This window comes from Artibeus jamaicensis, unplaced genomic scaffold, assembly GCF_021234435.1.
Source record: "Artibeus jamaicensis isolate MK-2021 breed Jamaican fruit bat unplaced genomic scaffold, CSHL_Jam_final contig_519, whole genome shotgun sequence".
NCBI lineage: Eukaryota > Metazoa > Chordata > Mammalia > Chiroptera > Phyllostomidae > Artibeus > Artibeus jamaicensis.
The window spans coordinates 29,703,391-29,727,740 of record NW_026521871.1 but is presented as its reverse complement, the minus strand read 5'-3'; the positions used below and the strand labels follow the sequence as shown (position 1 = coordinate 29,727,740).

The window sequence follows — 24,350 nt, the reverse complement described above, 5'->3', positions numbered from 1 at the left end:
ATTTCTCTGTATTCATGTATACCTAGAAATAGAGTCAGGAAAAAAAAACAAGATAACGCTTACTATTTCACATGGAAAGCCAGGAAGTGTAAATATGTACCAACAGCACAGTCCTATTTAGGCAAATTCATGAAAAAAAAAAAAAAGGTTTTCAGTTCTGGGTGCATAACCTACTATTTAAGACCTGCAGACTACTTATCTCTTGTCCCTCAATTTTAGAGTTTCTGTGCATCTCAAAACACATTTGAATCTTTAATTAAGATCCCTTTGCATGTTTAAAATATGGCTGCAGCATCTTTAGCAAAGTTCTTCTGAATCATAAAGGCTTTGTGATTTTTCTTTTCGTCCTCAGTTGCTATACCTGCCTTTCAGAAACTGCCCTCGTTTCCAGGAACTTCAGAGTGAGACTTTGAAGTCGGAGGAATTCCAGAAGAGGCTGCGCCCTTACAAGGTTAAAAAATAGCGTCAAGGAGGAAGCTGCAGCTTCTTAAAAGTGTGGGCGGAACGTGTCTGAGGGCGGCTGGTAATGGTAGTGGGTTAGACTGTTTAATGAAGGTCAGTCATCACAGTGCGGTCCCCATCGTTGTGCTGGGGCCATGAGTCAGTAAAGAAGCCAGTCCCTTTTGGATCTTATTCCCGTGTCTCAGACAGGAGCTGGGTGACTGTGTCTGGCTCAGGATCAGTGCAAATCTAAAGTGGTCTGACGTCGTGTGAGGCCGAGGGTTGGGGCTGTTGTCTCCACGTGCAAAGGGTCATTTTGTTTTTACTTTATGATTCTACTTGGTGAGATTCCTCTTTTCAAGACAATACAAAATGTAAATATGATGCTTGGTACTTTTAAAAATAATATTTTGAATCTGTAATACATTTACACTGTTCAAAAATCAAATACATATATATATATAAAGGAATACAGTGGAAAGTCTCTCAGTGACCCCACAGGTAATTGCTGACAGTATTTTCTCATGCGGTCTTGCAGTTCTTTATTCATATGCAAATACATTTAAATATATTCTGGTAGTTTCCCCCTTTATTACGCAGAAGTGCTATACTATTTACAGTGTTGGACAGCTCTTGTTGTTTTTTTTTAATTTAACAAAATATCTTGGAAATAGTTCTCTATTTGTACATAGTTTCCTCACTTTTTTTTTTACTCCTGTGTGTTTGAATTTATGCTCATACCAGAGTTTATTTAACCAGTCTCTACTGATGGAAATCTGGGTCATTTCCAATCTTTTACTTTTATAGCTGCCTGGATAGAAGGTGCATATAAATAATTTCACAAGAACATCAGGAATAATATTCCAGAAGTAAAATTCTGGAGCAATTTAAACTGTTATCAAATTACCCTCAAGACAAACATGCCAATCCCTACTCCTCTCGACAGTGCATGACGAACAGCTGTTTCTCCGCTGTCTGTCAACTGTGTGCAGACAAAGTTAGGGACACTTTTCAATCTAGTAAGTGAAAACTGGTATCACTAGAAAGGTCTCCTCCAAAATCAGGAAGGAGACGAGAAAGCACAGGGTTACTGCGACATTCTGCTGCAGTCATTTTTTTCTCTTATGACAGGTGAACTCTAGGTATCTTCGTCTAGCTTAATGCCATTTGTTTTCTGAATATATGTGTGGGTTAATACTGGCAAACTATTTCCTAGAAAATGTGTCCATCAAACAGTAGTTTCCAAAATACTTCCCAGACACTGCTGCCTGTTTCAGCAGGCAGATAGCTGAACAGTGGGTCTCTTCATCGCGACCGTCTAAGAGTAATACAGAACCCAGAGAACTGTCTGCATCCTGTGCACATTTCATGCCGATAGCCAGAAACCAGGTCCTGTTTCCCCTGTGTTTTCTCAGGGGGCTTTGTTTGGCCTGGAACGTGCTTCCCCTTCTTACTTTGGCCAATCATGTATACGTGAGTTATACTTAACCTACTTCCACAAAGAATTTTGAGGCAGTGCACTTCAATCTAATTCCAGGAGCATGTGGCCATAAGCCAGCTGTCGCTCACATTTTTAATGAAATAATGAGAAATGATCAATGAGTATTTGTGAAATTCTTTGAGTTGGCATTATCTTAGCCGGTATTACCAGCCCACTTTTCTGTAAAGAATAGCAGCACTTAACCGGGGTCATCTGCAGGGAGTATTTGGTATAGTCTGGGGACATTTGGGGCTGTCCACAACTGAGGGACTGGGATGATGCTGGTGTCAAGTGGGTACGGGCCAGGGATACTGCTAAATATCCTGAGATACGTAAGGCAGCCCCCATAACAAAGATTTGTCCAGCCCAACACGTCAATGATTCTGACCTTGAGAAACCCTGGTGTGGACATTCTTTTTCCCCCTGTGTGTGTTTCAGGATTTTCTAGACACGTTGGCAAAATTTTCAGGATACCACAGCAAGGACCTTTTTGGAATTTGGATTAAAGTCTACGACGCTTTATTTTGTGAGGTAAAAGAAAAAAACATCAGCTAACTTGCAATCTGATTTTGACGTATGCCTACTTTGAAAGAGATGAATGCATTTTCTTTCGCTTCTTTGCAGATGTATTACTTATACTTTCTTTGACATTGCAACGTAACTCCAGGCTTCTTTATATTAACTTGAACATTCTGACTTCCTCTCACTGGTTTTTTTTTATGTTTTCACCCTTTAGAAAATTGCAAACAAAATTGCTTTTCTTCTATGCCTTGTCTCTCGGGAATGCTGGGCTCCTGTCATGGATTTTAATGAAAAAACACAAAGTTATTGTACAGTAAAAGAAAAAAGATTATCCAATTTCTGGATATAAGAACAAGCAAATCAAACTTTAAGCCAAGCTATTCAAAATGGCTTATTAGGAGAGGATCTCTTTCTTGCTATATAATGCATACAAAATACCTTTTGTAGCTAGGTAAATTACTGAGTTTTTCAAGGACACATGGTGTTTCTCATGCACTATGCTCCACCTACTGGCCGAAAGGAGTACTGTAAAGTTCTGGTTTCCGACCAGCTCACTGAATCCTGGGGCAAAATTCTAACCCTCCACGTGACTCGTACCACTTGCGATTTCGAAGTCCTTGTGTCTGGGGGTCAGCAATTACTTTCATAGTTCCACCTCAGTACCAGTTACAGTTTGCCCCCCTTCATGTCAAAGTTTATTGACCCAAGCACACATTACTTTCTTAATATTGTTACTTTTTCATCATCTGTTTCAAGGAAGATTTGTTAGCCTATTTATCAGACTCCTCAATGGAGAAAAGTGCCCACATTTTGATTCCAGTCCTGATTTTTCTTTCTTCCTTCCTACCGTCTGATCTGAGCGATTCCACAATGTAGTCATGGCGTGTGGTTCTTTTTCACCTCTTCCTCTCTTGTTTCACTTTTCCTAGGTTTCCACTTTCATTCTCTCTCTCTCCCTGCCCCCCCACAACCCCCATCTCCTGCCTTTGAAACTGGGACCATCTGAACTAACTTCACAGCAGGTCACAGACATGGGCACAAGGCCTCTACCTGCCCTGCTGTACACGTGCAGTCAGGTCATCAGTGCAACGAACACTCACCAAGTGCCTGCTGTGTGGGAGCTGCAGGCGGCCCTCGGGGGTCCGTGCACTAGAAGCTGGTGGCAGTGGGAGTACATTATTGAAGGCCCTAGAAATATATGACCTTTCCCATCCGTCCTCCTAAGCCACTGGTTCACCTTTTAAGGAAATATCATCTGACCTTGTCAGCTTTACCTCCCCGCCCCAGGGCAATAGGAAGATTTCTAAACCTTTCATAAAAGAATAAGGTACATTCCTGCCCTATCCCACCCTTACTCTGCAAAATATTAATCATCTTTTCACCCAGAGTTAAGCCAAAAGCTATGGACATGGTAGGAAGGGGCAAATTCATTTTTGTGAATTCTTCTGAAAACCAATACCATGACTATGCACAAAGCAAAGTTTTCCTAGAAAGAAGTGGCAGGACAAGAAAGCCTGGACCCAGTAGTTCTTGTGGGCGAAAGATGCTCAAAGGCCCACAGAGAAGGCATCAGAAATAAAAGTACATGCTTCCTTCCCTTTTCTTTGCTACAGCGTACCCACAATTTCACTCTGCCCTCCTGGGCCACAGACGATGCCATGACGAAGTTGAAGGAATTATCGGAATTGGCCCTCCTGTCCACCTATGGGATCCACAAACAGAAAGAGAAATCTCGACTGCAGGGGGGTGAGTACCTTTAGAAACGTGAGGGGAGCCATTGGATTTGTGTGGCGGGATGGAGCTCTGAGTCCTGCCTCAGCCAGTAACCAGCCCGTGACCTTGGACAAACCACGTATCCGCTCTCGTACCAGTTTCCATCATGCAAAATGGGGATAATAATAACATTTACTTTGTAGGTCATAAGGATTCAAATGAACGAATATATTCAAAAGGTTTAGAATGAATTCTACCTGGTACATAATACACTGAGAATAAACATTGTGTTATTATAATTATCCGTATTATCCACTCTGGCTTCTGGAAAATGAAAGCTTTGGGCAAAAGGTAAATGATACTTTTCATCCTCTTTAGATCAAAGAATCAAGGATTTTGAATCTAAGCCCCATGAAAACCAGTTGTATCTGATGGCCTATGGCATGAATTATTCAAGTGGGTGGATGACCAAAGTGGCCTGTTTTCCCGAAACCCTTGTTGGCAGCTATTGCGAAAGTTAATAAAACCTATTTTGCAGGCTAATTATGCCCTGCAAGTTAATACCCATAGCAGCTGATAAGCTCATGACTCAGCTTAAGTTTTCCATTGGTGTTGAAAAGTGTTTATTTCTCAGTGATGCCTCTTTTCAACTAGATGTGGCCCTTCGTAGCATATGATGAATTCTATCATGATGAAGGCAGACCCAGGTGAGGGGATGACAAGCCCTTATAATCGTGAGAGGCGGGTGGAAGAAAGAAGCCAGGGCCAGGGTGGGGCTGAGCACAGGCCTCTCAGGGCATCCGGTAGGCAAGCCAAGGCACCAGAGGGTGTGTCAGGTTCAAGTGTTGTTGGTGTAGGCATGAAAACTAAGGATGGAGAACAAGAATAGGCCCATTATGTCATGTCGACATAACAATGAAGCAATTCTAAGCCACAGGAAGTCTTTCAAGGCATATGCTGTAGACAGTCTGAGGGAAACAGTACAGTCACAACAGGACTCCAGCCATGGCCAGACTGTGCGCCATGGGGTTGGGACAAGTTCAGCAGAGCCCTTAGGGTATACGTAGAGGCAAAGCATCCTAGCGGTTGGACCAGACGGGGCGGAAGTTCACTCAGGGCTGCATCGCTACAGAAAGGATTCGAATCACCAGCCAGGAGAGGAGTCAGTTGTAGCTACAAAAGAGTGAGGGAAGCTGTAGCCAGAAAAGCAGTCTTTGTCACAAGCTAATAAGGTATCTAAAGTCAGGATGGTCCAGAGCAACTCTGTATGAGAGGTGTACGAAGTAGCTTGTGGCAATCACTCTAGGACAGTGGTTGTTAATGATGTAATCAAGTTGCAGGCCTGCTGTTAGAAAAGTCTTGATTACACGGCACAGAAGCAGACCTCATAGAAGTGTGCAAGTCTTTACCCCACGCTAAGGGCAAGAGCAGCAAGAGCCAGCTTTTTGGGAAGGAAGAGCATCCAGAGATGAGTCTTTAATGGGATCTGGTATGTCGGGGAAAATTTCCAGGCAGGACACAGACTGTGTGTAAGGATGGAGGCCAGGAAGCAGCTCAGCCTTACATACCAAACAACAAAATGATGCAGAGGGTGAAAGTTGGGGCTCATAGGCTATACAAGCACCAGGCCTCCCGCATGGACCACCAGGTGCCAACGTTATAACTCAATATCAAGCCCCTGTAGACAGTGGAGGCAGGATTCTGGATTTATTTCTTCCAACCTAATCATAATGGGCTCAGGAATTTAAGCCCTTGCTACTGAAATGCAGCCCAAGGACCGGCCACATGGGCTATCACCTGACTACCAATGCAAAACCTCAGGCCCCACCCCCAAACCAGCCGAATCAGAATCTGCATTTTAATCAAACTTCTAAGAACCTCATCTGTACATTAAAGTTACAGAAACACTTTTCTAGCTGCAAGAGATGGTGGAGAAAACAGCAGAAAATCCTGGCCGGAGTTGTCAACAGCCTAATAGTAGCTGCAGTAGTCTGTCTATGAACAAAAGATAGGGTTTAATCTAACAGCTCGCTCCTGCTTTTCTCTTTTTTCATTTGGTGACTAGAGGTTGTTTTTCACAGAAGCCACTTCCCCTCTCTGGGTCTCAGTTCTGAGGCCCCCTGCCCCATGTGTGTGCTGAACGAGACTCTGTCTATTCGACTCCCTCCCTAAGGTGTTCTCTCAGCATTGGACTCTAAGGGCTGGCCCTCGTGTGGATGCACCTGCCCTATTTTCTGGAGGAAGTCCAACGCTGTGGGTACGCCAGGATATTGTTTCCTGAGTGATAGCTGCCAAAGCACAAGCTCAGTCTGTTGTGACAACCTGGCCAGGCAGGAGAGACTGGTCGGTGACGGGCTTGTCTCCTCATGTGGAGGCGGGACGCCAACCCACAGAGAAAACACATGGTCTGAGTGACATGGAGGCCCATGGGGACAGCAGGATCTTGACCGGCATCCTCCGACCTTCGCCAAAACTTTTTGTTCTATCAGTCTCAGGGGTGACGCTGCTGGGTGACAGTCTCCTTACCACCCCCCAATCTCTCTCTCACACACACACACACACACACACACAAGAAAATCCCTACGGTGCATTTAGAAATGTATGGCTAGTCGTATCCATGTTAATGGAAACCTCTTCTTGCTTTAGACCAGGGATTGGCAAACTACACCCTGCATTTCCAAATGCAGCCCGCTGCCTGCTTTCTGTGAATCAGTCATCATTGCAGCTCAGACATGCTCATCCTTAGGTTGTGTCTTTGACTGCCTCTGTGCCTCCACCCAAGGGTGCACCATTGTGGCAGGCCCACAAAGCCAAAAATAGTCACTGCCTGCTCCTTCACAGAAGAATGTTGCCAATCCATGCTATAGCCCAAGAGTGAGGGGAGTGGTGTTTGTGTCTTCCAGTCAGTGGCATTGTGTCTGGTTTATGCAGATTTAATAAATGGTGCCCCAGGGATCTCGGAAGCTGGCTTGTATGGCTGCATGGTCTAATGACTAAGAGCAGGGGTTCTCGGGTAGAACGTGCTGGGTTCAGAGATGCTCAGCCTGCCTGCTCACAGTTGTGTCATCTTGGACAATCTGCTGAACCGCTCTGGGTCTTGGTTTCCCCTCCTATAAAACATCATTACTGGGATGCCAGAGCCTGGGGTTAATAGTGATAGTCCCCCCTAGCTTCTCCTAGAACAATGCGGGCAATCACTCCAGACCAAGAGCTAGTATCATTCCATCACCAGCACTGAAGGCTGCTGCAGAAGCACCTGTTGACAAGGGTCAACTTGATGAAGATTGCCGTGACTCACAGAAACTTGGCCACAGGGTTTAGTACCGATGTAGCATGAGGATAAGGCTGAGGTCCACACAGGGCTCCCTGAGGGCAGCCTTGCCTGGGACAGAGAGACGTGGACCTGCTGGAGGTGGGGCATCCAGCTGCCTCTCCTCTTCACCCAAGGCCCAGCATCTACAGAGAGCAGGTCACTTCTCTCTGTAATTATCCTTCATTGTGCATATTGGTACACAGACCAATAAAGTCTCTTCTTACTTTTTTGTAATGCCCTGCTCATTAAAAAAAAAAAAAAAAAAGGGTCAATCTCAAAACGAGTGCGCACATGTGTAATACAGAGACCACCAAGAGAGACAAAAGGGGTCTTCAAGGGTGGAAGTCCCTGATGCAACATGTCCCCCAAACAGCACCTGGCACCTCAAGGGAGCCCTCATCCATTAGTGTCTGCAGACGAGGTCAAAACTGGGATGTGTATCTGCCTTTCACCGCCTCAGGAGCAACAACTGTGAAGGGCAGAAGCTCTCCTCTCTGGAGACGCATGAAAGCTGAAGATGCTGCAGGTCCCCCTAACAGTGGCATCCAAGGGAACCTGCAGAAATGGTCCCCAGAAATGGCCCATGAACAGTACAGACAACTAGAGGGCTGCTTTCTCCAGGGTTTCAAACAGGTCCAGCTGCCGGAGGGTGGAAGTAAGAGGTGAAGGCAGAGAAGTACATGCCCTGAGGTCATTTCAGGCCTGCCCTAGAGGAGAGTATTGGCTAACAACTCTGAAAAAAAAAAAATAGCCATCTGAAACCGCTTCTGAGTTCCTCGGCCTCCTAACGAAGCATTAACAAAATCTGGTGTAGTCAAGTCCCAGCATGCCGGGCTGGCTCTCCTTCCCCAGCTGCATGAGGCGCTAATGTCTCCAGGCCTCAGCTTCCCCACCTAGAAAAAAGGGTAGAAGTCAGGATTGGGGAAAATAACATGTGTACGTCACACTGCTGGCACATAGCAGATGCTCAACCAAAATTAGTTCTTCCCCTTTCTTCTTAAAGTCTTGATCATGGCAGAGAGAATCAGTAAGTATGAATTCACCGAAAGCTTATTAACTAAAGTGGAAGCCCGTGTATGGTCCTGCTCCATGGTTGATCTATCTCTTTAAGGTGTCCTGGTCGGGGAGATCCTCCAACACATGAAGAGGGCAACTGAGCCATCAAACCACAGGAAACTTGTCATGTATTCTGCGGTAGGTGTTTTTGATTCCACCCAACCCTCCATTTGTAATCTCCTGGGGGTGGGGGCCTCCTCCTCTTCATTATCATTTCCCTATTGTGCAGGAGACGGTAGGCATCCATACGAAGCTTTTAAAACTAAATACGTAATTCTGGCCCTGGAGGAATTTACACTGTAAGACCGACAGGAAGATGAGTAAACATAAAAACACCATGCAAAGCAATATAGAAGCGCCACACAAGCTGGCGCTTTGGTGCCTCAAAAGAAAAGCAATCACTTCTTTTCCAAAACAGAGCATCGACAGGAGAGGAAAAGCTGAGTGTGCGGGACTTGAGCTGGATGAGCTGGGATGTGGGTGGAGGGTAATGACATGGAAGGTAAAGCCACAGATAAAGGCAGTGTTTCAAGCCTCGATGACTAGGAGGAAATTGGAACCATGAACAGGAGTGGTCTTGGGCCAGGTGAATGGACCAGTTAGACAAATGGGTTTGACATGCCCAGGGGGCATCCAAGTTGAAAAGCCCACATGGCAAAGGCACGGGTAGAACAGGGAAAGAGAAAGGGAGTTGCGGCTTGAGGTTAGAGCTGCATTTGGGTACCGGAAGAAAAGAGAGAGATCCATCTCAGGGCAGGAGAGACAGGGGGAGAAACACAGTTGGAGGCGAGTTGGCAGGGCCCATGCCCTGAAATGCCTGCCCGAGGGGTCGGGAATGAGCAGGGAAACTGGACATAGAATGCTGACTCGGTCTGTCACCCACTGTCTGCATGACAGAGGGTCTCTCAGATGTGGTTTGGCTGGGGAAAGCCATGTTTTCATTCTGCACGGAGAGGGAAGAGGTGGTTGAGCATACAAGGAACTCTGTTTCTCATCAGGGGTTCTAAGCGGTACCCTCGTAGACTAGAGACAGAGCTCAGGAGCACACTGCTTTCTGGAGCGAGGAAGGCCCGAAAAGTCAATCACATGAGTTTCTCCAGTTTCTCCTTTTTTATTGACTTTATTGAGGTGACATTGGTTGATAAACTTACATAGGTTTCAGATATACAATGCTTCGTCTGTATGGTGTATTGAGGGTTTACCACCCCAAGTTAAGTCTCCTTCCATCCCCCATCCTAATTTCTAATCTGGCTTCTATTTCTAACTTGTGTGACTTCAGGGGAGCCGTGTGTCTGGAACTCCATTTCTTTCTGCAGTGAACCAGTTCTCGCGCCTTTTGAGTATGTGTACACGGCAACATAGTTCAGGCAAATAAGTGTTATACTCACTTGCTGTGTATGGAGGTTGAGGATTTCCCAAAGTCAGGTAGACAACCAATGACAAAACCGGTCCCTCTGCCTCCTAGCCAACTCTACGGTAAACACTGAACAATTATTTTTAAGCTACACACTCTGCTTCCTTATGTTTTATCCTCTCTAAACATTTATAACCTCATATAATAACCTCCCCCAATTTTAAAAATCACAGATTTTTCTAACTACACACAAAGTAATCTAGCATTAATATGTTCCAAAATATTTTAAAACTTAATGAAAGTCAATGACAGAGATGCTACTGGGAACAAGCATGGGAGAGAAAATCACAAGACTTGGTTAAATGTGCTTTCTTCTGTTTGGAACTACATGACATTAAGCAAGTTGCTCATTTCTCTGGGCCTGTTTCTTCATCTTTTAAAGGGAAGTGGTGACACGTTTGCAAATCTCACTGCCTAGCACACAGCAGACGCTCCAACAAGTTAGTTCTTTCCCCTCTCTACTTATTAAATCACTGGGGGCATGGGAAATTTAGTTGAATCACAAACTATCATGGTGCTCTACACGTACATAATACATACCTATTGAATGAAAGTCTGAACCAGAGGTAAAGATAAAAAATAATTTGTTTCAAATCTCTGTAGCATGACACAACTGTGAGTGGCCTGCAGATGGCGCTAGATGTTTACAACGGACTCCTTCCTCCCTATGCTTCCTGCCACTTGATGGAGTTGTACTTTGAGGAGGGGTAAGTGTCTGGGAGGTGCTTTTCAAAATTAATATTGCTGGACCCGAAGTCTTGTTATTGTTGTTATTGTTAGCTTGACTATATTCTTAAAATATTTAATTTTTAGTTAGGTACATAAACTTTAAAATCCTGTGCTATAATAAGTAATTCACTAAATTTAAAATACTACTTTTTTTCCATTTTCACAATTTATGAAACAATTTACCCAAACTTTTGTATGCACCTTAACTTGTGTCTCCACCACAAGAGCCAAATTCGAATCCCCTAAAGCTGTTTACCAGATATATTAACTAATAAGAATACCGTTGGTTGCTGTAGAAATGAACCCCACATTCTCAGAGGTTTACTTAATCCAGTGGAGATTTATTTCTCCCTCAGCTGTCAGTTCAATGTGGCTGTTCCTGACCAGTAGGGGGCGACTCATGGTGTGAGTCACACACAGTAATTCAGGGAGCCAGGGTTCCATCTTTCAGACCCACGGTTTTTAAGAGGGCCGTGCTCATCTGCAGGAAGCTTGCAGAAAGGAACAAAATGGTGAGAAAGCAACCTGCTCAGGAACCCCCTCAGCCCAGCAGGGGCACACGTCACTCCTACTTACAATCTACTGGCTAACATCAGTCACTTGGTCCCACTGAGGTGCAAGGGGGTCTGGGAAATGTAGCCACTTCCCAGCTGCAACTCCACTGTATGGAAAGGGAATCACGAATTTTGAAGGACTTTGACCTTTGCCATATCATCTTGAGATAAAAATACTGTCACAGGAAAAGTCACCCTACTATGTAAGTACTCATTCACATAATATTAAGATGTTTTTCAAAACACCTTGTCAGTGAATATTTGTGTGGCTTTTTTTAAGTTGTGTTTCAAAAGGCTTGTTTATAACATCCAAAAGTGGCAATTGTGCAGTTACTATCTCTCCTATCCCTTGGGAAAAAACCACTAAATCCTACTGTAATTTCCCTCCTTCCTTCGGCAAATGACTTTCCCACGCACCTCATACTAGCTTTGCTGAGGCTGGTTTAGGCCCACGGACCTTCCCTGAACAGCACACTGGTCTTTGAAATCAAGTATGGAGAGAGGCCTCTTCACTATGAGGGAATGTGAGAACGTGAATATGTCACCACTCACTCGTTCTGAGCTATAATTGTGAGAAAGTCTTCGTTGTATTTTCAAGCACACATGTTATATGTTATTCAGTTCCATGTTTATGGCCTGGTTAAGGTGAGGGGAGATAGATTCATTCAGGGGGGAAACCTGAAAAAATTGAGAGATAAAAAGAGAGAAAAGGAAGGAGCCAATGAGAAGCATAAAGGGGAAGAACAGGAGAAAAAAAAACCCACACCCCACCTGCCCCCATTTCCTCCCCAAAGACTCAATCAAATCACCCCAGCTTCTCCAGCCATGGCCTTCCAGCCTCTTCTCTGATAAAGTAAGTCTCCTGGTCCCCACCTCCTCTGCCCCTGGTCATCTAACAGACCACCCCCCAACCGCCCACTCCAGATCTGCCCTCCTGCCCCAATCTCCCCATTTCCACCCCCGAATGGGTTAAAATCTACACATTCCCACCAATGCTTCTAGTAGTCCCTCAGCCGATGTGTCACAGGCCAGCTAGAAAGAAACCTAGTGGCAGTTGGACCATGCAGAACTAACAGAGCTCTGTCCCCCGCTGTCCCCCACCAGGGAGTACTTCGTAGAGATGTACTATCGGAACGAGACGCACCACGAGCCCTATCCCCTCACTCTGCCCGGCTGCACCCCCAGCTGTCCTCTGACGAAGTTCACTGAGCTGGTTGCCCCAGTGATCCCCCAGGACTGGTCCGCGGAGTGTAGAATCACGAACAAACATGAAGGTAGAATCACGACCAAACATGAAGGTACCGAGGATGTTTTGAATTAGGTTGCGCACCCTTTCCTAGGGTGGGTGGTGCTTGGAGTATATAGCTTGGTCATTACCCCCAGACCTGATAGAAATAATTTGGGGGGGGTAATTGTATGGTTCAGGCACCCCTGGTTCAGGCAACTTCTACATCTCTACCTGGCCCTGCCCTCACTTGCCATAAACCTTGACTTGATTTCTTTCGGTGTTCGTATAAAAGGGCATCAAGGCCAAACATAATCAGAGGTAAAATTTCGATCAAAGTTCATGGGGCCACCATGAGCTACATGGTCAGCCACACAGGACTTTTTGTTGTTTAAAGATTTCGAGATGTTTTAGCAGAATTGAAGGAGGCTGTTCTTTAAGTGTCTGAAGCAGAACGGATTTCAAACAAAATCCATAACCTCAGTGAGAGCCAAGATGGAAAGACTTTAACCCTAGGCTAACAGGCAAAGAACCAACTGACCCATTCCTTCCAGCCTCCAAACAAGAAGCAAAGAAATGAGATACAGTAGAGGGATGTGGAGAAATCTTCTACACCAGGAAACTGACCCTATATTTTAAAGTTTCTGTTAAAATGCTTTGGGTGACAGAGCTGAAAAATAAATACCTCTTTGTATCCTTCGGACTTGGAAAACTCATGTTACTTTGGAAGAAACCAAAAGCAAACTTTCCAGGAAACTTTGCCTAAGTTCTGATACACGTGGGAAGCTCTTGGCGTACACACACCATAGCAAATAAGTGATTTGATGAGAACGGGATAATCAGGCATAACAACACATCAGAGACGAAGGCCCCGTGTGAGTGGAGTTGCTCTGGAAGCTCCAGTGGTGAGAGACACTGAATGTGGAGTTGGTTTCCGAGAGGAAGCATGATGACACATTTCAAACGGGAACAAAATTAGAAACGTCTGAATGTCCTGAACGCCTCCAAGGCCCAAACTTGCTGAAATGTTGGAGGCGTGACACTGGTTCTGAAGACGACAGCAATGCATAAGGGTTGGACTCTGGGGTCTTCAGAAAACCCAGCACTCACAGGTCCTGCTGAAACTACTCACTATAGACGGAGAAATCACGTTCCAATGACGGCCCTTCAGAGCCCTGCAGATTTGCCACGTAGTATGTCTAGGGAACAACGTTTCCATTGTGGCTAAAGAGGAGATGGTTTCTAGAGACCTTTTCTTCCGGGTGCCAGAGTCCAGAGCAAGGCCATTCTCTCCCCCCGCTGGCCATGGGGCGACTCACACGAGGCAGTGATTGACACATTTATTTGTGTTCTTTCTTTCCCAAGAAAGTATTTGGCCTCGCGGCCATCACCCAATTATTCTTTCTCCTCCATGCCTGCAGCTTTCCTCCAGAAGTGAGTCAGATGTAAAAGAGTGAATAAAGCCATTATTAATAAGTTCGACACCCTTACTTTTTATAATGAATTTTGAAAAGTGTGTGTGTTTAATTATAATACAATTCCTGGAGGACAGATTTTAGGGACTCTTTTTGTTTTGAGGTTTTATTTTAATGTAACAGGAGGAAAAATATGTAAAGTAAAATGATGTTGCCTGGCTTGAATTAACATTTTACATTGAAAAGATACTTAGTTTGGACTTTCCTACTTGGCAGAAAGGCCAAGCTGATGGATGGCTCTACTTCATGTATTTAAGATAAAACTTGCTAAGAAAACGTCCTTGAGCAATTTGCAATGCAGTGGGGAGTAAAGAGGTACCTAGTGTACAAAATGACAAGGGTTTGTGTTTTAGGACTGCAGGCATTGCTACGGGAACAAGAGCTACCTGGGTTCGAGGGAGAGGTAGACATGCCAGAGGGGATTCTGGCAGGAGGTGACAACTGACCATCTGGAATCAGTGTGGATGGCGGGTCCCATGGCAGTGGTGCCAGGCACTCGAAAGGCATGTCAAACACCCTAGCGGCTTGAAGCCGGAAAGGATAGGGGACTTCCTCTGCCAAAGATTCAGGGTTCGAAGAGGTCCCCACAGGTTTCCTTCAAGAGGCCCGTTCTAAAGAGATAAAATGTCATCTCCACAAGAGCAAGGATTCTACCTGTTGTGTTCTATGCCGCATCTGTCCTCAGCACCTGGGAGTGCCCACATCTGGCATGGATTGGTGCTCAGTGTGTGTGTGCGTGTGTGTGTGTGTGTGTGAGATATATATATATATATATTTAGTTACCTTTCCTCCCTGAGCCTCCTCTGACAGGGAGAGAAAGAGATTTGTTGTTCCACTTATTTGTGCATTCACTGGTTGATTCTTGTACATGCCCGACCCGGGATCAAGCGCACAACCTGGGCGTATTGGGATAATGCTCTCTAACCAATGCAGCTACCCCGCCAGAGCAGACTCCATCCTAACTAGCAGCCGTCTCCAGTAACCCGAGAGGCAGTTTTGACCCCACCCTCTCCTTCATCCTCCACAGCTCATCTGTCGCCTCTGATCAAATCTGCCTGTATTATGTTCGTAGAAATCTTTTCCTCAAAACACCACTGTCAGCAAGTCAAGGTTCATATAGAGTGACATATAATTAGGCGGCAGAATATGGGGCTAAAAAGAACACTCGGGGATGGTGTGCGGGGGCCAGCTCAGACAGACCAGCGGTGGGATGTATGTGTTAAGAGTCTGTAATGTGAGGTGGTCTTCAACAACATGAATTTGATATTGGAACTTATTTAAGTCGAATGGATTGCGTTTGTTCTATACAGTCTCACACAGTGATGCTAAGGGCCACAGGTGGACATTTCAGGGAGACAGACTGTGTTCATGTCGGGGAGTTTCTGGGACTGAAAGTGTCCCCTGGGTTGGGGGGTCACTTGCCTCAATAGAGACTGTAGAATCATGAAAGGTCGTCGGGGTTGAGTGACTCCTTAGTAGGCCACCAAACTTGGCAAACAGAAGTACAGGATGCCCAGGTAAATTTAATCAATAGCTCTAACTGCTGAATTTGTATAACTTATGTTTTAAAAGGCCAAAGTAAGGAGACTTAGGGTGGTCTGAGGAAGCAGGACAAAACCATTAAATAAGATGTATCTTAGGTCTACAGAACGCCTGGTGACCCTGCTGCACCTTAGGGCTTTCCCACCCGTGAAATCCTGCTCACACCTGTAGGCAGTGTTTTCAGCTGGTAGACCAATTAATTTAATTCTCATGTCAATTAAATTAACCAGAGCCTTCGTTAGAAAATTCACGATAAGTCTAAGTTCCATACTGTGTTACTTAAGAATAATAATTTTTTTTTTAGAAAATGCTTTTTTATTTAGTTCTAAAACTTTGCTACACAATCAGACTTTCTTCACCAGCAGTCTCCCAATCCCTACCCCAATTTCCAACTCCAGTTAATTCTTCTTTTAAAGATTTTATTTCTTTATTTTTAGGGAGGGGAAGGGGGAAAGAGAGGGAGAGAAACATCAATGTGTGGTTGCCTCTTGCATGCCCCCATGGTTTCATATGAAGGAGGTTTAAGGTAGGCAGTTCCCATTTCCCCTGACGCTCCTTGTAAAGTTGAGAAACTACAGCACGTAATACACATGCCCAAGAGTCAACCATGAGCCTTCAAGGTGGGATCCATACCTTTCTGCTCCTTGAACCTCCAGGCAGTCAACAATGCCAAGAACCTGGTCCCTTCACCCAATATTTGCTAACAGAATAAATGCTCAGCCCTCCGTACCTAGCCTGACTTCCTCATGGCTGGACCCAGATGTCAGAAGCCTGGACTCAGCTGTTCAGTAAATAAGGGAGAGAAGCTGTGAATGAGCCTCAAAGACGACTGCACTATAAAGGTGCGGTCACTGATGATACGTGTGTACATATCGACATGTCTGTGTTATTTGACCTCTGTGCTCAGCATAGTCACCTTGGCGTTCTCTCATTCCCCCATCGCTGTTTAGAGGCCCCATTCAATGACACCCCATCCCCGAGCCCCACCCCCCTCAGAAATGAGCCCATGATTGTCATTTTTTTGTCATCCTTGTTGCCACTCTCATCAGTTTGATTCTCATCAAGACACATCTCATCATCATAAAAGGCATTGGGAACTTGCTTTGGTGTAGGCCAACTCACTCCCCACTCCCACTCCCGTCCTCAACCTAGGCGGTTCGGAAGCCGTAACAATGCTCCATCTGATACCCTAGCCGCCATGCCGATACGCAACCCCAGACCAAACCGAACACGCGGGTTCTCCATTCCGATCTGTGAGTGAGGCTGAAGCCACTGTTGCCACTTCAGACTATGAATGTGGAGACTTCTATTCCAGCTTCAGCTGGACCGTTCAACCCTGCCTGGCGCATGTGTTCACACTTAGTGGACGCTTTTCCTGTTTTCTACAGAAAGGCCTTGCCATTTTCCTGAAACTTCTAATTTCATCTTGGCTTCTTTAATTCTCATGAGATGTCCTAAGAAGACCAGCATAATCCACTGAGAACCCTTTTAAGTTCTGTCACTGGCACAAAATACCGTATTTTGCCGTGTATAATGCACGTTTTTGCCCAAATTTTTGAGGGAAAAATAAGGGTGTGCATTATACATGGGTAGTACCTGAAATACCATATATCTGTTCTTGTGTTTTGTAATTATTTGTTACATAAAGATTCTTGTGCCATAGTATGTTCAAAAATAAGTGCTACAATTCCTTCACAATACAAAAAGTAAGTATCAAGATATAAATAAATATGTAATTGAATTTTAAAAAGTACAATGAAAGGTATTTTTCCTGAAAGTTTGGACCAGAAACATGGGTGTGCATTATACACGGAAAATACAGTGTCTCGGTGGCTTTAACCTGCCTTTCCTGCTGTCCGTCAGGGAAACGTGTCCCCCGCCCGCTCCCAGCAGCCCAACTCCTCCCCTGTGCAGTGGTCCCAGCCCCTCGGTCTCCTTGGGCCTCAGTGCATCTCCCAGTCGGCTGCGTCCTGTCCCACAGGAGGAGGCTCCCTCCCTGCTACGATGGCAGTGCCCAGATCTTCCCTGACCAGAGGGCGCCCTCGGGACCTGCTCCCTCGCACCCTCTGCAGTCCCCACGTTCTCAGACTAATGATTTACCTGCTGGGCCTCTGTCTTCTCCTATCCCCCTCACTCCCGAACTCTTCTGTGAAATGATGTCCATCCTTCCTTTGTGTGTTTGAAACTTCCTTTTTGAGAGCTGCCAGTGCCTAATCCAGCGGCTCTTTTCCTTTCTCGTCAACATCACACCCCCCCCAGTCTGCAGAGAAGAGTGCTGGACCTCAGAAAATCCCATGCCACAGGTGGAAGGGTCAGCGTTCAAGCCTAACTCTTTCCAACACCACATTCCCACTCTTTCATGGTCCCTTTCCATCCCACACTGTCTGGTGGACCATTTCCTTAGGACAGATTCCCCAAAATAGGATTAGTGGGTCTGAGTATATGAATATTTAACAAGGAACAGATCTACACTGACTACCTTTTATGTACGCAGTATGTACCTATGTAGCAGGTATAAGTTTGCTGAGGAAGCAGCAGCAGGGCAAGCTTGTAGACTGGCAGGGAAGTGAGAAGCAGGTGAGAAGGAGCAGAAGACAGAACTAAAGCCCATGCTGTCACCTGTAGTGAGTACTACAATAAAGGATGTACGGAAGCCATTAGCCTAGGTCTGAGGGGCCTGAGAAGCCTTCTCAGAGGGGAGAATGTTCAAACAGAAAACTAAAGGAAAGACTGAATTAACCAGGTGAATGAAGATGAGAGAGGAGAATGTTACAGACAAGAGAGAGAACATGTGTAAAAAGCCATGAGGCTGAAAGCATGGGGCATTGTGGAAAATGGAAAAGGTGTACCTGGTGAGAATACCAAGAGGTTGGAGAGGCATGCATTGAGTGACTCATAGGTCAGGTCGAGTAACTCTGGCCATTAAAGGTTTCAGGCAGAAGACAGAGGATGTGACTAGCTTCTTGCTTAGAGAAAGACCTCTTTGGTGTCGCAAAGGAGACCAGATAGGAGAGGGGTGGGATTATGGGTGAGAAGAACACTTGGGAGGCTGTTGCAATAATCCAAGGTGAGTGAAGGAGAAAAGCAGACGTAGTCAAAGGGGGGAAATAGATCTAGTACCTGGGACTTGAGGATTAATGGCAAGAGGGAGAGGCTCTTGATCTATATTGCCAAAATTGTCTTCAAAAAGTAGTCCAATTCACATGCCTTGAGCAGCCGTCATGTGTCCCCCTGTTGAAGGACATCTTCCCAGTCATTACCTGCACTAGACCTCTTTGCAGGAAGATGTAGTTAATCATGCTCTCTTTTCAAAATTCTAGAACATTACTCTGTCGAACTCCCAAATCCTTTACATTATAGGGAACATATCATTTGAAAAATGAATGAGAGAGAGAGAATCTCCTGAGTCTTCCCTTTGCTCCCAGACTCCTAGTTCAGTTTCTCTTGGATTAACGCCTTCCACCAAACTCCTGCATGACCACATGCCAGGCCCCCACCCTCGTTTCTCTCATTCCACTCTCAACATAAGCCAGTGCTACCCAGGCCCCCATCTCCTACATCTGGAGTCCTTATTTCCACATCTACATATGGAATTGTAAGGCTGTTTTCTCCAGCTGCCTACTGGTTATCTCTACCAGGACAATAACCCATTTCAGTCCTGCATGTGAAGCAAAATTTATCTCTTCTACTCCAAACTGATCTTTGTTAATGTGCTTCTCATCTCAGTTCACATCCTAGTCTTCTCGTTCACAAAAGGTAGAATCTGCAGGGTGACCTTCACCACAGCTTCTTTATCAGTATATTTAGCTCATCACAAAGCCTGTCAATCCAACTTCAGAGGTATCTCTTGAGTTCCCTCGTCCACATTCTCAGGGCCATAGGTCAGTGTCTTGTCAAAGGCATTTTAACAGCTCTCAATCATGCACACGATGTCTCCAACACCCCGTCTTTCCCCATGATTTTGGGTTTGTTCATTTTTTTCTTTTTTAACACAAATTGGGCCACATCACATCCACATGTAATAATTGTCGATGATTTCCATTTGCTCCCTGGCAAACCACGACTTCTAAAACCTGGACCTCAACCTCTGTCCCTGGTCTCACCTCCCCATGACCTCTACTCCAGTCAGGCGCAATGAATGGCTCATTGCTTCCCAGACCTGCTCCTGTGCTGCTCATTCTCTCTCCCGACAAAACCTAACTTAGCTCACAGTCCAGCTCAAAGTTTACCATTTTCTCAGAAGACTTTCCAAACTCTTTCTTCTAAATAGAATCCTTTGTGTTGATTGCAACGTCCTCTCTGTTCCAATGGCATGTCTGTCACCTCCCTATGTTACTATTCCTCACACTATCTCATAATCATCTCTGAGTCTCTCACAAGGTATTGAATCTCCTCAAGAGCAGGGATCATGGACCCCAGAACCTAGCACACAGCTGGCCTGGCACATGGTGTGTGCCCACTGCATGCCTAGGGAAGGCGAGAGGGAGTCCATGGAGCCACCGTGACAACATAGCCCCCCAAAATCACTGAAAATAATTTCCAAATACAGAAAGTCAGTCATGAGCATTCTGTGAGTCTGTGCCTTCTTCCCTCATCTCCATATAGTCCTTTTCTCCCTTCCTCAATTCCATTTAGTCTCCTCCAACTTTGCACTAACTCCATCCTCACTACTAATGGCACGCAGCTGCCAGGATCTAATTTTATTAATAACCACCTTCTCATGATGCTAAGAGGCATCCTGACATCATGAGAAAAGCACTGGACTGAGGGTTGGGAGCCCAGGTGTTCTAGATGATTAATACATTGCACAAATATTTACTGGGCACTTGCTATGGTGCAGGTGCTGTTCTAAGGGCTTGGGATACACTCATGAACAAAAAGACAACATTCCCTGCCTTCATAAAGTTTGCATTCTATTAGAGAGAGAGGAGGATGGATAATAAATAATGGACATTATAAATAAGTACTTTCGGAGGTGAAGATCACAAGCCCCAGGCTGGAAATGGGTGTGGGGGGAGGACACATAGGTTGCCCTTTTAATGAAAGCCCTTCCTGAGAAGATGAGATCTGGGCAAAGCAGGTGATGCAGTTTCTGATGCAGAGATACGTGAGAAGAGCATCCAGACCATGGTAACAATACAGGTGGTAAGGGGGAGTGTGCCTGGCAGGACTGAGAGTCGACAAGAAGGCCTGTGTGGCCTAAAAATAAAGGAAAGGAGAAGGGTAGCAGAGGAAATCCAAAAGGTTAATAAAGCCAAGTGACAAAGAGTCTCATAAACTGTTATCATCAAGACTTGGGCTTTCATTCCAAGTGAGATGAGCAGACTTTATGTAGAGGAGTGCCGCGATTTGCCTGGAAGTCACTTGGCTGCTGTGTTGAAAATAGACTGATCGTAGGGAAGAAAGGAAAGAAGCTAGGGGGCAAGTCAAGAGGGCATTGTAGTAACCCCGGCAAAAGATGGTGGTGGTTCAAAGCAGGGTCATGGCAGAGAAGGGGAGAAATCACTGGTTTCCAGATTTAATTTTGGATGGAACCTACAGGATTTCCTGACGGACTGGGTATAGGATGTGAGAGAAAGAGAGGAGTCAAGGAAGACCGCAGGAGTTCTGGACTGAGACACTGGAAGAAGGAAGGTCCCATCACCGGACGCAGGGAGGCTGCTGGAGGAACAGATTTGGCAGGGGGAAGGCGGGCAGGGGTACACAGGGGTTGGGAGTTCAGTTTGGAATGCCTATTAGATAGATGTCCAAGGGAATAAGTCAAGGACACAGTTGGATACAGAAGTCTTGAGTCAGGGAAAAACTTAAACTTGAAGTCATTAGTGAACAGATGGCTTTTAAAATTATACAATGAGTAAGACCCCATGTATTCCAACCCAAATTCAATTACTTGCTTTACCTTAGCCAAATTATCTCATCTCTCCACATCCCATTTTTATCATCCCCACAGTGATAAATTAGGTGAAGTAGGAGATTTTCAGCTGCACTCCAGCAGAGCTCTGCAGACGGAGCTGCCAGGACCAGAGAGATGTTCGCCCTCCCGGTGCCCACGCCAAGGAGCAGTCGCATATTTTTACCATGAAAATCAGACAGACATTTAGAGATGATACAAACTGATATTTATGATGCGTATACTACAGTGGACGAGGGCGTGTGTGTGTGTGTGTGTGTGTGTGTGTGTGTGTGTGTGTGTGTGTAGGGGGTAACTTTCCATGGGAAATAATAAATAGCATCTCATTTAAAATGACCCCTATATCCGTACCCTGACCGGTCAGCCGTCAAAGGGCTATGTGTAAATAAAGGTACAGATTAGCAATAGTACACAGTTGTCCTACAAAATGCTTGTACAGTCAACATGTGTGCAAGTTTCCTCTTTAAAAGATATTTACCAAAAGTCAAATTCAAAGACTGAAAGATGATATTCCATTTCTTTTAGAACCAATTAGTGATTGCACTTAAGTATTCAGAAACTCCTTTGACCCTGAGACCACAAACAACTAATAATTTTAACTACATAATAACTGGTCATTTAAAAAAATTTTTATTTAGTTATTTTTCAAGTACGTTTTTTTGTGTGTATTTCTCCCATCCCAGCCCCCCCCCGCTCCGTCTCCCCACCTCCCTCCCATTTCCTCCCCCCTAGTCCTCATCCCTGTGTCTTTCATACTTGTTCCTCAAAATCCCTCCCCTTTTCCCCTTAAATTCCCTTCCCTCTCCCCTCTGGTCACTGCCCACTTGTTCTCTATTTCAGTGTCTTTGTTTTTATTCTACTTGCTTGTTTGTTTTGTTGTTTAGCTTCCTGTTAAGGGTGAGATCATATGGTATTTGTCTTTCAGCACCTGGCCTATTTCACTCAGCATAATGCTTTCCAGTTCCATCCATGTCATTGCAAAGGGTAGTAGCTCCTTCTTTCTCTCTGCTGCATAGAATTCCATTGTGTATATGTACCACAATTTTGGGATCCATTCATTTACTGATGGGCACCTAGGTTGCTTCCAGCTCTTGGCTGTTGTAAATTGTGCTGCTATGAACATTGTGGTGCATAGATTCTTTGATATATAATTGGTCATTTTAATCATAGGAAAATACATAAAGTTAATCCTGGAAGAAGATTTTAGAAACACTTTAGCCAGTTGCCCTCCCTTTACAGTGGAGGGGCAGAGGCCCAAGGTCAAAGGTCACGCTGGAACCAGGACCTAGGTCATCTCCTGACCCCTAGCCCACTGCACTTTGCACCACACCACGCTGATTTCCAGGCTGCTTCAGAAACGTCATGGACATTTACACCTAAGGCAGAAACCAACACTGATTGGTGATCTCCATATTTTTCTAATCCACTAATTTTACGTTTTAATGCTCCTGCTCTTTTCCCACAGTTCTCAGGATCATCCTGGCCATCACCTTTTTCCTGGTGTCTGGGATCCTGGCAGTGCTGCTGTTCACGCTCATTCGTCCCAGGCCCTGCAGGCAGAGAGACTACTACAGGAACATCTGAGCAGACACCTGAGGCAGCCGACGCTCCAGGCCAGCCTCCTGCGGAGCAGCACCTCTCAGGGACGCAGCACCTCTCAGGGATGCAGCACCTCTCAGGGACACAGCACTCAAAGGACAGTTTCGCCCTGTGGGTACCACCCTACCCACACTCTTCCTTTTAGTCTGCCGAGAGGAGGCACTCACAGTGACCTGAGGACAGCGCTGGGCTGATGGATGAGTGAACACCCGAGTTGCTTAGTTAGGTCTCCTCCTCATAGTGCAGGCTTCTCATTGCGCTGGAAAGAGGCTCTGCGCTCTGTGTTCTCTAGCACAGGGGTCCAGAGAGAAATGAGAAGACACATTTCACTCAGTCTTCTGCCTGCAAAGAACAAAAGGTTACCTGGTGTGGCAAAGACATGGATCAAAGAAGACTGGATAATGGGGGGAAATTAGACTAGAATTAATAGGGGGATTCTTTAGACATAAGATCCCATTAGAAGGTTTAATAAATCTGTTTTTTTCAGCCATTAAGTAGGTTTAATACAAGCATACACTCTGGAAAAGAACCTTCTACCAGGGTTTGATAGCCAATACTTAATATACATATATGTATTTGAAAATGCCCTAGAAAGAGACTTTAATTCTCAGAAGCCATAATATCAACTACTTTTGTTGTAGCTCAGGTATCTTTCTCCACAATTTCTATGATAGGAAATAATTAGGAAATCTATGTACACACGGGCTTTTTTTTTTTTTAACATCAACTATCCGCTGGATATTTTTAAAATTCTAATTTCTTTATTTCATCTTAAAGTTAAGAGATTTTACTTTGATAAGGACTATTCATGGCCCTGCTGAAATGATCATGTATTTTAACTGCTACGGAGAGATCTGAATTGCCCAAGTGGTGAGGCAGACAGGAAAGTAGACGAAAGATGAAGACTTTACTGCTTCAGCTCTGCACTGAGTAGGAACACGTTTTTCAAAAATCTTAAACCTTTGGTTTCGGAACCCAGAAATAAAGAGTCCGGATTCAATGAGCATAGAAGTCACGTCTAGTGCTTAGGCCCTGTGAACAATCTGTCTTCTCATTTTGTGCTCTGGGTTGGTCATTGTCCAAGCAAGCACTTTCGTGAATGGTACCATTGTAGTGAGCCTGAAATCTACTTTTAACTGTTCTATTTTTCATTGAGCTTCTGACTATACATTTGGTGAGAAATTTAATCTCCTTCATTGGCAGTGTTCTTCACCTTCTCAGGTTCAACTAAAGACCCCAGAATGTAGCTGGTGGAAAGAAGGAGATAACGGTTCACTAGGCTGCTGTCCACACTGGTCTCTGACCAGCTCAGTTTGTATTATCATGTGGTATCCTGAAGTAGGCAGAGGACATCGGTGCCCTGGCTCCCAAGGCCA

At 45.1% G+C, this 24,350-nt stretch overlaps 1 protein-coding gene across 9 annotated transcripts in view; it reads left to right on the top strand.

The window, feature by feature from the left end:
• The window catches only part of ACP3 (acid phosphatase 3), a 40,123-nt gene extending 16,138 nt beyond the window's left edge, over window positions 1-23,985 (top strand). Inside the window, exons 5-11 of one of the 9 annotated variants that reach the window (XM_037143894.2) lie at window positions 353-451; window positions 2,360-2,452; window positions 4,057-4,189; window positions 8,581-8,663; window positions 10,543-10,646; window positions 12,327-12,496; window positions 22,841-23,985. In XM_037143894.2, coding sequence (XP_036999789.2) covers window positions 353-451; window positions 2,360-2,452; window positions 4,057-4,189; window positions 8,581-8,663; window positions 10,543-10,646; window positions 12,327-12,496; window positions 22,841-22,959 — 801 coding nt within the window. In that variant the 3' untranslated portion in view covers window positions 22,960-23,985. The other 8 variants (XM_037143893.2, XM_053669263.1, XM_037143896.2 and 5 more) reach the window with 8 other exon arrangements.
• Window positions 23,986-24,350: the final 365 nt, after the last annotated feature.